Source organism: Poecilia latipinna, unplaced genomic scaffold, assembly GCF_001443285.1.
Source record: "Poecilia latipinna isolate Pla-1442-1.1 unplaced genomic scaffold, P_latipinna-1.0 Scaffold1738, whole genome shotgun sequence".
NCBI classification, from domain to species: Eukaryota; Metazoa; Chordata; class Actinopteri; order Cyprinodontiformes; family Poeciliidae; genus Poecilia; species Poecilia latipinna.
In genome coordinates this window covers 116,563-130,923 of record NW_015114354.1, presented here as the reverse complement: position 1 = coordinate 130,923, position 14,361 = coordinate 116,563, and the positions used below count along the sequence as shown (strand labels likewise).

Genomic DNA, 14,361 nt, shown 5'->3' with positions numbered 1-14,361 from the left:
TTATTTTAAAAAGTAATTAAATTATTTGTGTGATTAAGTATTCTTATATGTTTCTAATAATGCATAAAATAAGCTTAAGTGGTTAAATGACAAATCTGGCAGAATGTGCCTATTTGTCATCCGTTTAATCACCGAATCAATAAGTAAAATAATCGTTAGTTGAAGCCTCAGTTTAACTCAATGAATATAAAAATATCAGCGTCAGCTAAAGGTTGGACAAAAGAAAACAGCAAAAGGTGATTGGACAACAGGATTTGAGGATTATAACATTAAGGAAGTAAAATAAAAGTTAATTGACTTTCTGAAGATGCGTCAAATCTCAGACACAGGAGAGTATTATTTAAATTTTAAATTAAGTGTGCAGTAAAGTAAATAAATCAATCAAATCCTGTCTGATAGGAATGTCTGTAGACCCATTTGTGTTGTACGTACCGAGGTACAGTACTGGCACGTGTCCCCCCAGTGCCAGTTCTCAGCAAAATGCCTCTCAGGACAGGGCTGGCATTCGGTTGGCGTGTCAGCGGTGCAGTGTCGTTTGACGGATGTACCGGGGGGGCACTGGTCACAAGAATGGACCTGAGATGTCACTGGATCTCTGTACTGGTACTTTGGTGGCACGGGTTGCTCCTGAAAGGCCCATGAGAAAGAAGCCGTGAAGAGCTGCAAGAGAAAGGAATTCGGTTTAGCAAAGCGATTTGACAGCATGGGTTAAAATCCCCCATGCCAACAAAAGACTCTAATGTTTTTTCACTCATTAATTTATGAATTCGTGCCAAACCAAACCGTCCACAGAATGAGTTCAAATGAAGGTCAATGTGGCTGAGGTAAAAGCTCTTAATGGGCTTGATTTAAAGTCTGAGAAGAAACTCGGCAGCAACTTCACTGCTTCAATGCAGGGAAACAACCTGCCCGTATCCACAGGCAACATCGCCTATGTTGCCTGTGGATGTAACAATGTTATCTGGCACAGAGAGGCTGTCAGTACGACTCCTGCCACAAACCAATTTAGATATTGCTTCATTAACCAACTCACATGTCACCCGCTGCCTGCGCAAGATGTACAAAGCTTCGGTCAGGCCTCAAATTTAGGACATTAATTGGGAAGCATGTCAGACATGCAGCCATGAAGCAGGACCAGCCCACATGCAGACCAGATGTCACCCACCAGGCTCCCTCCTCTAAGGGCCTCAGCCATTGGCTCAGCGGACTTTCCCATTGGCAGGGTTTCATCCTTACTGCCTGGGCAGCTAACAATAGATTTTGCGTGCATTGTTCGTGCGCATGTTTAAAGCGTGCATCTTAAAACGCGTTCAACAAACAAGTGTGCTCTCTCAGGAATGTGTTTTCTATGAGTGTGTGTTTGCTGCCTGTTTGTTGAGCTTCACGTACAATTACGGTCTTCCTTAGTGTTGGTCTTTGAGCTCTGCGGCCTCCTGTCCTGGCTGCAGCACATAAAGGGAGCTGCTAGAGGTTTGCTGGGCTTTCCCCTGTTTGCCACCAGAGTACAAAACATTCTGTTCTACAGTTTACCAAACTTTTAAACTACCGATTTGTTTCCTGCGTGTGTGCATCTGTACTTGTGATTTACCACGAAACACAGTTCAGTATTTGTTGAAACAAGATCGTCATCAGGGTAAAGGAGAGATATTTTCGAGGGGAACTTCACCATTGCATCACACGTTTTGCCAAAGATTTGTTTTCTTAATATTTGTGGTAAGAATTTGATGTTTCATGGCAAGTGTGAGGGAGATAGCATACAGAACTGTTTCATCAAGCATTAGTTAAAAACAGGTATTTTCACTCTATAAAAGGACACAAAAAGTCAACCATCTAACATTTAATCAGATTAAAACCTTTCCAGGTGTAAAATAGGACAAATTGCTAAATATCAGAATAACGAGAGAGATGTTTATAGTTGCTGCAATTTCAGATATTTCCAAACTGTTTTGCTGGATTTTAGGCCCATTCCTCCTGAAAAGAAATGGGACATGCAGGGCAACTTACTCACATAGATTTCTTCAATTCTGCTCACAGATTTTCTGTTGCAAACAAGAGCAAAGGACTGACTTTGTTGTCATTGAGAAGCTTTGAAACTAATTCGGTGCTATGATTGGGTCATCCAAATTTTGCAAGACGAATTTCTGCTAAAGCTTTAACTTGCCAGCTTATTGCTAAAGTGTTGCTTCAATAATTCCTCAAAATGCTAATTCTTCATGATGGCATAAGTTTTATAAGGTTTACAAGTTTATTCTACAGCAAAGCACACACACCTCAAGGCTTTTTGTGCAAAGGTCAATTCACACATTCCATCTCTCCAAAATCTCTGGGAAACAGACTGTCTTTGCAGGCGAAACCCCACAAAACCATAAAGTATGTAAATTGCTGAATTGTCAGTGAGCAATAAAGAATTCTTAAAATAAAATTCACTCATACCATCCTGACGCTCAACAATACAGATAACTTTTGTAATCCTAGCTGACCAGAAAACAGAACATTTTATTCAGGCTAAATGTAAGTGGAATAAAAACATGTGTATTTTATTACAGTGTAGGTAAATATATCAGGGTCAGCTGTATTTGCTAGTAAATGAGAAAACACAAAGTTGTTAAACAGGCCAGGCTATGATCGTACATGCAGTTCAAATGAAAATTTTAAAAATAATAAATAAATGTGTGACCAAAGCAACAATGGATATGTTTTTTGTATTTTTTACATAGTGTACGTAAATATGTCAAAGTAAAATTTATTATCAGAATCTGCGATATATACAGGACATACACAGGATTGAAATTACTCTCAAACCCATGGTGCACTGAGCATCTAAATAAACATTAAACATTAAATTCATCATAAAAAAGGGATATAATACAAAACTAATTTATACAATATAAATAGAATAAAGCATTTAAGCTGCTTTGAGCTTTCCTTCTTACCAATTTATTACCGTCCGTGCGCTGTGCATATAATTTAGCGCTGAATACTGCTCATTTTTTTAATCTGTTACTGCTTTTCTTTGCGATGTTGCTCACAAAAGAGGATGGCAAAAATAGATGAACGTTTTTTAAACACCATAATAGAAACCCAAGCTTCAAACGGTCTGGCGAGTGCGGCGGTTTTCCCGGCAAAACCTATCAAACTCTGAATACAGCGTTTTTAAGGGCAAGCTTTCATCTGCAGCAGCTCACTGAGGAGAACCATAACTGCATGGGTTTGTTTGTAGTATGGGTGGCCCCATCAGGGCTCAAACCCACAATCACAGTGTATACATTTGCTATTAGGGCCGTGAAGCCACATCCTATTAAGTTTGGAAACATGATGAACTACTGATGATGTGTGCTGATGTAGAGGCAGAGGGTCACCAGAGGGTTCTGCAGATCTAAGTAGCCTAATTACTGGGACAACTAAACAGAGCAAAGCAATTACAAGAATGGATAAAAAGCCACAACAGCAAGTTAACTTGAAATGTCATAGATGCTTATTAAAACGAAAATATGATCAAACATTAGAAACATCTTTGATCGTACTAAAATAACTGTAACCACTCGATCATTTCGTTTAACCCCAGTCGTTTGATTTTTCTGCCCTCCAAGTTTCCTGTGCAGCAATATTAAACTGTGGAAACTCTAATGTTGCAGATTTGGGAAAATGAACAGATAAATTGTCTCAAGGCGATCATTACAATACATGCGATTTACCTCTAAATGCTCTGCACCAGTGGATATTCAACGCTTTGCAACAAATGCCACTTTCCAACTAAGCTTGGACGTTTGAAAAGAGTGATAAACTCTTGGTCTTCTGAAATTTCTCCACTTTATTGTTTGAATAAAAAAAGTAAAAATAAAAAAAAAATTATCCATACAGAATTTCAAGTTGAAGAACGTAGTACATAAAATTTTTATTAAGTAGTCAGAATTTCCAAGTTGGTTATAAACATGAATGTCAAATGTCAGGTGGTTTTAAGCAACCAAGAATCTAAATCTCATATGGCTACATAACTACAAAAAGTGGTGATGACTGTTATTTATTTATTTAATAATATTTGTTATTTAAAAAGATTCTAATTTAAAGCAAGTGTAGGCAAAATGTTCATTTACTGAGGGGAATATACTTAGCTTGCTTGTATTGCTAATAATTAGCTTGTCACTAAGCACAATCTAACATATTCATTAAAGTTGGTTGTGATGTTATTCCCAGGTCCATGTTCTGTCGTCAGAAGTGAAGATTTTAAGAATGCCTGTGGATAAGAACCGACATGTAACATATATAAATAATCTTATTTTGCAAATTTAGAATTCCAGAAGGTATTGTAAATAACTAAATTTAAAAGGCAATAAATTATTATTCTGAAATAGAGCTAGTCTTTTTTTTTTTTTTCATTTCAATAATTCACATTGGAAACTCCACTCAGGAATCTTTATCTCGATCATAGCTTCTTTACACGACAAGCCTCCGTTTAGTTCAATGAATATGATCAAAAAATGTATGTATATATAAATTAAAACAGATTCAATTTTTTATTCCGAAAGCCAAATGTTTCCCACAGTCAGGCCGACGAAGCGACTCTTTTCCCAGAGGATGAAGTCTCCCAGTGAGCTGCTGTGTCCTGACACAAAGAAAAGGAAACAATAACACAGAATCAGCAAGAAGCTCCCCAGCTGAGTCTGGAAAATCTTGGCAAATTTGTTGCGATAAATGTTTGGTTTTCTTTAATTACGTTGTTTTTTTGTTTTTTTTTTTGTAAAATTTTTGTACAATTTCTAGCAACGTTTTGTTTTGTTTAGTTGTAACTGGAGTCAGTCCCTGCATGACTTTGTTAAATATTTTAATTGACTGAACCAGAACCATGAGCATTCCACCTGAAAGGACCTTTCTGGTTAGAACAAGAGCTACCTTGCTGTAATTTCCCAGTCAGCTGAGCTGAAAAGTGTTTTTTTTTTTTTTTCGTCTTAATGAAATCGTTAGATAATAGACTTTAATGTTCATTTGATTGAATTCTGAGAAATATAAGACATCTCATTGCTTTACTCAATCAATTAATGACAAATGTAAGGAGGGATTTCTTTTAAAGATCATGTGATCAATTTTCCTTTCCTTGTTTTTATGTCCAAACTACCAGTGGGAGTAGTGCAGACGATTTATTGAAGGAACATAGGAACTTACAAAACTGATGACATGACAGGATGAGCACAATAACACAAGAAGCAATGAAAACCAGGAAGCTTAGACACCGAGGAGGTATGATTACCCAGCTAGCATTGAATGTTCGGACAACATCTGCTGAACGTTGTCTTGAACATTCGATAAATGTCCGACGTTTCCGGAATAAAAAAAATGAAACACCACCGAACGTTTTCCGGACTCAAAATTAAACACTACTAAACTTTCGGTGGACTTTCAGTTGAATATCCGCAGGAAGTTTGCTGACAACTTTCGGCGGACATTTGCAGTCGGTCAAACTAAAATGCTATAAATGCTAGGTCTGTGGAAATGCTAATATAGCAGCAATTTTATTGGAATGCAAGGTTTGCATGTGGAACAGTTGTCTTCCATTTCCTAGGGATATTAATCCAATGTTGTAACAAATTATAAAATCGATGACAACCACCTAAAACACTTGGCAAAGAATGCATTCATTTTAGAGAATTAACATTAAAGACTACCAAGACACAATATGATTAAAAAAAATCACATTTATTCATACATATACATATGTACCAAAAAGACATTAATGAAACCTTCTTAGAACAAAGTAAAACAACACAGTGTAAATTTTAACGCAATGGGTTTTTAGAAAACACATTCACAATAATAATAATAAATCAAGGCAAAGTCAGCATTTAAGAACCAACCCTTCTTAAAAATATTTTAGAAGAGATATTTACACCAGAACTGATTTCATGAGTGTTGACATATCCACAAACTAATAAAAAAATAAAAAATAAAGAGACAACCTGAGCCTTCTCAAAACTGTTTTGGTGTTCTGAATCTGACCCTTGGTTCTTTGGTAAAGCCTCAGAAAAACATAAAATGCATATTTTATAAAGAAACGTTTCATGGTTTTATGAAACAAAATGTTTCACTGGCTACAGAGAAACATGCACGACAAAGTCCTCCTATAGGATAATGTACGACAATTCGCACAATTTTAGACTGACAGCTACATGAGTTTATACTTACTAAATATTTCAGTCACCAAGTGATGGTGAGCAGAGAGACTTCTCTCTCCACCCCGTTCGCTCTGCTGCTCTGCTTGGTGGTTTGAGAGGATTTTGGATAAAATGTTGCAGACAGCAAATCAGGTCCCTTAGACATCCAGCTAAAAAAGTAAAGAATTTAAAAGTCGATATTTAAGTATTTAAACAGTACTGCCCCTGATGGAAGGGAGGAATAATGTGAAGAGAAAGGCTAATTACGTTTTCAAAGAATTGTACATGCTATTTATTTCTGAACAGCTCCTGACTCCAGTTTTTGATTCAGGACTTCTAATTTTTTTCTCCAGTGGAAGCTGGAAGGCCGAGACCATCTAGTGAGTCCGTCTGTTCAGCAGAACCAGGGACTGTCAGTCGGGTCAGAACAGCTTGCTGTGGTTTTCCCAGGCCATCTCCTTCACCTCCTCTAAGGCGTTGAAGACGTTACACTTACAATATAAACTAACTCTAAGCATTTGTTACCCAGTGGCCAAAGAAAACAATGCAGACTGGGGGTTTTCAGCCCTGGAGGTCAGGACCCTTGGTCCTGCTTTTAGATGAGTCTCTGCTGCAGCTCACCTGGATTAACGCAGGAAAACTCCTAAAACAGACAAAACTCCCACCACACCAACCTTTATTTGCATTTAACTGTGGATTAAACGGCTACACGTGAACACAGAGCAGCTGGTGGATCATCAGAGTGGATAAGATGATGACGGTGGAGAACATGTGGGAGGCTGTGGCTGCATGGAGCTGCTGGTCATGGGGGAGATCCTCTGGATCTGTGGCTTTTCCTCAGAATCTGAACAGATCTCAGTTCACCTGTAACAAAAACATTTAATTAAACAACTTCCATGAACATCAGCATGATTTATTTAATTAAGCCAAGTTTTGTCCATTAGTACTTGATTGTCATGCATTTCTAAGTAGTCTGTAATACTGTAGCAAAGGCAGGTGGTTTTTAAAACTCCTCATCAAATCGAAGCAAAATAAAGAGATCAAACTGAAGGAAACCATAAACACCTCTCTCTCTTTGCAGCTAATAATGCTAATTACCATACAAAAACTTTTCACCCTGATCCTCTTGGGTTCCTGCTTTGAGGTTTGACATCTTCAGCCAGGTAACATTTCTGTCTAATTTAACTACAACTGGCACAAAGCATAACGTCACTTAGTACTTTGTGCTGTGCTACCAGTTAATGCCGAGGCATCAATATGTCCAGCTGCATATTATTTTGTAGCTGATGATCAGAGAGAAGGAAAAGACAGACGGTGTTTACTGAGGTGACAGTAGCTCAGGATAAACCACAGGCTAAACAACATGCTGGATCAGATTGAACATTTAGATTTTTGTTAAAATTTTTACGCCCTAACCACATGCTTGCTCAGAATATGATAGAAATAAGTATAGAAACCAATAACTTACCGAAGAAGGTAGATTCCATCAGTTTCATGTGAAATACAGAAGCGTCGTTTCATGACTGCAGAAATCCGAGTACAATCCGGGTTAGGAAGTGACGTCACTCGGTAGAATATACGTATTTTTGAAATGAAAGTACTTCTTGGATTTCTCATTTAGATTATTGCAGGGAAGGGAATGAGAAAAATTGGACCTAGCCATTATTTGAATGGAGAGGATAATGTTTGGCTGGGCGTGGAGCCCCCTAGTGCCTAAGTGGAGTATTGAAGCTAGTAACCGCATTTTATAAAAATGTCACACATGGACGTTCAGACGACTTTCAGACAACGTTTGCCCACATAGCAAAATTGGTCTGGGCCAGATGTGGCCCAAAGCTGACCCTTACATCTGACCTACATGGCACAATGAAGGACGGGCCCCAAAGGCCCAGTGCTGGTTTGCCAGATGTGGCCCATGTGCAGCCAGAACTGGGCCAGGTGTGGACCAGTTCACATCTGTATATGGTCCATATATCATAGACCAGCTCTGGTTTATGAACCATAGCTGAACCATAATACACCGTTTCACCTCTGAAACCAGACCCAGACCACTGGTAGCCCGTCATACACTGAGGCGTCTGGGCCAGATGTAAATGCCATTTTTGTCCCAGACAACTTAGTGTTTGTAATATCAGTAAAAACACATATAAAACACACGTATATCCACACAATTATTTTATTACAACATTCTAATTTCAAACACAACATATATATTGAAGAATCTGTTTCCATCTCCGATGTCCACCGTGCTCAGGTTGCGTCATGGCAACTGTTTAGTAGAATTTCCCTCTGCGCCTCACCGCATTTAAATAAAGAAAATAAACACTGGTGGATAAATAAACCTATTCATCAGTATCAATACCCTTTGTCAAAAAGGTTATTTCAACCTGAGCTACGCAGAACATCTGGAATCAGTCTGGCCAAAGGCTAACAGCTCAGTGCTAACGGCTCAAGGCTAACACCTGTGTTAATTTTAATGCTAAATAATATTCTTACTAACAGTTAAAAAGGACATTTTAAAAGCTATAGACATGCAACAGCAGTCAAATAATGTCAGAGAAAACATTTAATTGCTGGAAAAATTATTAATAATTAACTAAACTAAAAATTGTGCCGTGTAAAATAGGGTTAGCTAAAATGTTCAACGCCACAATAAAGGACATTGTAAATAAAGTATTTCCAACCGCTGTTGAATAAATAACACTTACAGGTGGTGGGAAAAACACAGCTCTGAGTAGATTAAAATAAATAATTTATTTGGGCTAAAAAAAAAATCCAAAGAAGATAGATATGAAAAACTTACGGATTGAGTTCAGTTCGACATTCAAGTGCTATGGAAACCAGGTGGGTCAAATCAGGAGAATGCCAAAAATCCGAGACAGAGTATTAAACAGGGTAAGTGAAGGAAAGAGACTAATAAACAAAAAGAACACAGAGAGCTGCACTGAATAAAATGATCCACAAACCAAAGGGGAAAAACCATTAGTCTACGAATATTAACAAAATCACAAAGAGAAAAAACGTTAGACACTCAACACAAAGAATAAACAACGCAGGAATAAACCCAACACAACATGAATCATGATATAGACACTGTTCATGTCCAAATAGATCTGTGCAGGACAGCAAATGCTATATGAGTTTCAATTAAATAAATAGCTGTTTATGATTTAGTCAATCAGAAATCGTCTGAGTAAGTAAATACAATAATAGAATATATTTTCTTTCAAAAACAGACACCGTTCCAACAACAAACCACACGAGCAGCTCTTGGCCATAAGGATAGATGTCTTTTTGTGAGTAAGGGCTTCCACCAACTGTTAGAGAGATATTGAACTTTTTACCCTTCTCCTCACTACAGAAGCCGCCATATCAAGACATCCTGGACAACCCCTGGAAACCTAAATTATACTGTCATAATTATACTGTCACCATTTTCTGGGAAGCCAAGACGCCCATCATGGAGCTCATCCAGCTGAGAGGAAAGGATGGGACGGCGGTATGACTGGAAGCAGGATTTTAAAGAACCTACATAAGCGTGCTTGAACGACACACAAGGGGCGGTGCAACTTGTAAACTCTTTCATGTAAAACTGCCTGACGGAGAAACAAGACTTCCATAGGCTGTGAAGCAAATATACTCAGATCCAGACAATTGTTTACTGAACGTGAGAGGACGTTGAGTGAGCAAAGCCTGAGTTGTTCACTCTGTTTATATATCACAGGCTGCTATTGGGAACTTAAGCATTGTCTATTTTTCAGTTGGCGCCAAAAGACCAAAGGGAGCCGATTCTTTTTTGACCAACCTGATGACAGAGCTGAAAACTACCTCAGGCAACGGATGAGAGATAGGCAGGGACAGAGAGTTCAAACAGGATCACTCTATAAAGACGGTTAACCGAGGTTCGATAATGAAGTCATGAATGCCAATTACATCATCAAACGGTGAATTTGGTCTTAGCGCGGGGGGAATTCGTGAATTAATAAATCTTTGATCTTTAAGTTGTCATTACTACCTCTGATGCGAATGTTTATCAGTGAAGCGTCTTTCAGCGTACACATTTAAAGGGTTCGAGTTACATTAAACTTTCAGCATTACTGACATGCAACACAGGCCCAGACTCCATGCTTGGCCTGCCTTGGGGTTAGCTTGAAAGTCATGGCACGAGGAAAGGACCAATGGCACAAAGGGAGCAAACCGCACCACACCAGCTCTCGCACCAAGCACATGGATTCAGTTAACTGTAGAGCGCAGGTGGTCTGAGGGGGGATTCCAGCCCTCTGGTGTGTGTGTGTGCGTGTGTGTGTATGTGTGTGTTTGTGTTAGCTCACTTGAATATCAAATCAGTCATTTTTTTTAAACCACACAGAGATCTGGAGCGACTTTGGGACACTCTGCCAAGCCTTGGTCTTTGTTCATGAAAGTCTCGGAAATTATTTGCTATTATAAAGTTTTTTTTTTTTTTAGGTATGCGAGTTAATGTGAGAGTTGTCAGTTATCATGTTCAGAATATATTTGGTTTCGTTGAAAATAATATTGTTCCTGCATTAGAGCTGAGCAGGCGGTGCAATACGAGTATGTTCAATTTGGCTTTGTGAAGTCGTGTTCTGGTATTTTGTAAGCAAATTTTCATTGCAGATTAACTTGAAATAAAAATATCAATTATAAACTACATTAATATTGACAGGAAAATCGGGATTATATATTTTCACACTCTTAAAAGAGCCGAAACCGTCCAAGGCAGTAAAAATATTTAGGTAATATTCACAGGGCTAAGGTTATATTGAGGAGGTAAGAACTGATTTTTATTGTCAGATAATTATCACATAACCATATAATTTTACTGTAAGATCACACAGAGGGCAACAGACTAAATATAGAGGCATTGCACCTTTGGCACATAATTCAAGCTTTTAGAAGGCGATTTTATGTGATGCAAAATGCACAGAAAGTTGCTTTTGAGATTTAAGTCAATAAAAAAGTCCTATATTTTATCTTTTATCTAAAGAGCACAGGTAATAAATTAGTATCTATACCTAAATAATGCTTGCATTTTAATATGTTCAAATGTCTTTTAGCTATTAAAGTTACAACATTTCTACTCTAAAATGCTGATTAAAATCTACAAAGATAAACAGTATGCAAATTGTATGACAAGACTCATTATTTTTGTCAGAGTAGCTACATCAAAAAGGCTGGCAGGTCTGGATAGCAGCCAAAACTAACTTAATAACAATTCCAAACACTTTTGGCACAATTTAGGCACAAACAAATTTCGACTTAAATAAATACAACTTTGAATTTTGAGCAGGTTATAGGACTACGTAGGCAAATGATGCACAATGTTTTCAGTTTTTAAAAACTGCAGTCTGAAATTGAAAGAAACCTCTTTTTTGCATTTTATTCAAAGTCAGAGTTGCTACTCTCATCTCTCTACAGACTTAAGTTGAAACAATTGAAAAACAAATTGAATTCAAAAAACACTTCACACATTTAAATAGGTGGACTTTAGGAACTGCCTGTTCAAATTCCAAGTCAAATAAATCAAAGTCTTCTTGTCGACAGAAACATTGTTCCTGAAGAAATTTGCATCGTGTTTTTAATGTAATCTGCAGAGTGATTAGAGTGGAACTAATGTAAGCGCTTGGGTATGATTTTAGCATTTTGCAGCAACTGTTGTATTCATTAAATTTTGTCTACACCTGATGCACACATAGACTGTCTTAACTTATTGACTTCACTCATTTGTTGACTTCCTGATGCAATTTGCTGCACTTCATTTATGGATGTAAATGTAAAAGAGGTCTGTAATAAATGCCACACTTTCTTTTTTATACTTGAAACAGTTGGATATTTATCATTGTCCTAAAAATCCCTTGCAATATTTTGTGTTCATCTGCAAAGTCCCAATGAATACACTGATGCTCGAGGGTGTACTGTGACAAAATGTGGACAAAAGTCTAAGGGGTGTGAATACTTTTACAAGGCACTGAACACAGACTGGATCCGTTAGTTTGTCACTGCTGTGCTGCACTCATAAATCATCCCAAACACACACACAGGTACACACTTCTGCTATCAGAGCTACTGTTGATGGAAAAGGGAAGTTAGGTGTGAGGAAGCAACTTGCAGAGGTGATTTTTGCATTATGAATCCACAAACTTGCTTAGTTGTTGTGCAATTTTGATCCTAGACACTGACAAACACAAGCTTTTTTTATTATTATTTCTTCCTGGCTCATGCAGTTCCAAACCCCTATCGTAATGTTTTGTAGAAAGAAAGAAAACAAAAAGAGGAGGTCAGTATTGCTGGCTAATTTACCTCTGCACATGTGCCCTGTGCACTGTGTGCAAAGAAGCCTCCAGGTTTAGGGAAGTTGGTGCTTCAACCAACGGCCACAACAGAGACTTAAGAAGGTGGGGGTCGCTGAGATAAGGATACAGAGATTGCAGATAGCACAAAGCGCAAAAGAGGGACGAGAACTTCTGCATATGGATTTAAGTGGTGAGTGGGGCATGGATTGGAAGAAAAAAAAAAAAAACCACAAACTGTCCACTGGCGCCACACCTGCTTAGACTACTTTGCACTTCTCGTATATAAACATATTTTCTCATCCAAATAGAGAGAGCGGCATTAGGTTTTCCACTGACTGCATCCGGGGAAAAAACTCAAACAAAATGCGTTTGTTTCAGAAGAGAGGAACACAAATTAGAGACAGGCGGGAAAACACCAAAGCAGACAGGTGAGGAAGAAATATCCCCTTGTTAAAGGAAAACTCAGAGCATCATGTGTTACTGAAAATGAACCATGTAGGGAGCAAAAGATTCAGTTGAGTCAGAGAGGAGCTGATCTGCAATCATAACACCCCGAGACGTGAGCACAAAAAATTGGTAGCTGCGCTCTCACCAGTCATTTGCATGTAAAGAACCAGGTCCTTTGAATGCATCACACAAACAGAATCTCTAACCGACTGGGATTCATCCAAAACATGGGCTCCTTTCACAGCTGTGTGACAAACGCAAGCGCACACAAACACACACACACACACACACACCCACACACAAAACACCCAGACAACAGTGACAGATAGTGAAGCGAGTGTTCTGGCTGGGGGGTTACAGAGTGCGATCTGTCTCTGACCTGATACACATCGCTATTACCATATGCAAAACCTTAGAGATCTGCACTGCATGCAAAGCACACTGCTTTGATCCAAGAGGTGAACATTTCAAAAACAACATACTGGTGTCACGTCAAACATACCCTAAGAGGAAGGGGAAGAGGGGCCGGCCTGGGAGAGTAAAATATCATTCATTGTAAAGGTATATGAGCAAAAGCAATGACATGTGAGCTAAAGTAAACTGTCCTTCAGGGCTGAATTACATATCTTGTTTGTATGGGTTTATTAACGTGAAAAATGAGGGAACGTGAGCTTTGCCTATTACTGGAGGCAAACACCAATAAGTATAAACAAAGTTTAGCTTTACATGCAAAGAATGTATTCATGATCTGAAATGTTAATGGGAGTTTCATATGATATGAAATTGTTGAGACAGTATTTCTTAGCAAAGGATAAATACACAGTCTAATGCAACTGATAACACACAGCCTAAGATGTACCAGTCCTTTATCCTATTAACTATTTTCAGCAGCTAAAACACATGTCTCTCAGCTAAACGATAATAATGCCAGTAAACAGTATTTACATTTGAAATAAAAATGATTAGCCAAATTAAAAGAGGAAGGTGAGTAAGTGTGGCGAACATAATAATCCGGAGCCCGGAAAGCTACCTGCACCGACTGACCGCACAGCTCAACGCAAAAGTGGGGAATATTGCGTTTTTCCACAGTTTTACACTCAGCATCTGGGTGACTTGAAGTCGTACAGAAAATGAGAAAAAGAAATAGAGAAAACCTATTCATGCCTACTTAAAGAGTGTACGCGTTAGGATAAAACAAGACGATCCTGCTCCTTATGAAGAACATCTGTATCCCAGCTGGTCTGACGGAAAAGCGCAGAATGCGAAATTCTGGTTACTCACCACTATTAGTTTCATGGCAGGGTTGGATTTCATTATCCGTGTGCTCATCTTCTCTCAGTAACAGCGAACTGCAGTATGATGGGGTCTCCATAACAGTTCGGCTCTTATATGGCTCAGAAAGAGGGAGGGAAAGACAGAAGGTTCATGCCCACCCAGCACGTTGTCCCATTGAA

General features: G+C 38.4%; 1 protein-coding gene across 1 annotated transcript in view; it reads right to left on the bottom strand.

Annotated features, from left to right (window-relative positions):
• LOC106964937 (tumor necrosis factor receptor superfamily member 11B-like) overlaps nt 1-14,340 on the bottom strand; it is a 35,080-nt gene extending 20,740 nt beyond the window's left edge. The window contains exons 1-2 of the mRNA XM_015060729.1: nt 14,189-14,340; nt 433-660 (exon numbers count right to left, since the gene is read on the bottom strand). Of these exons, the coding sequence (XP_014916215.1) occupies nt 433-660; nt 14,189-14,236 (276 nt within the window). The 5' untranslated portion in view covers nt 14,237-14,340. The remainder of the gene's footprint in view (nt 1-432; nt 661-14,188) is intronic.
• Nucleotides 14,341-14,361: the final 21 nt, after the last annotated feature.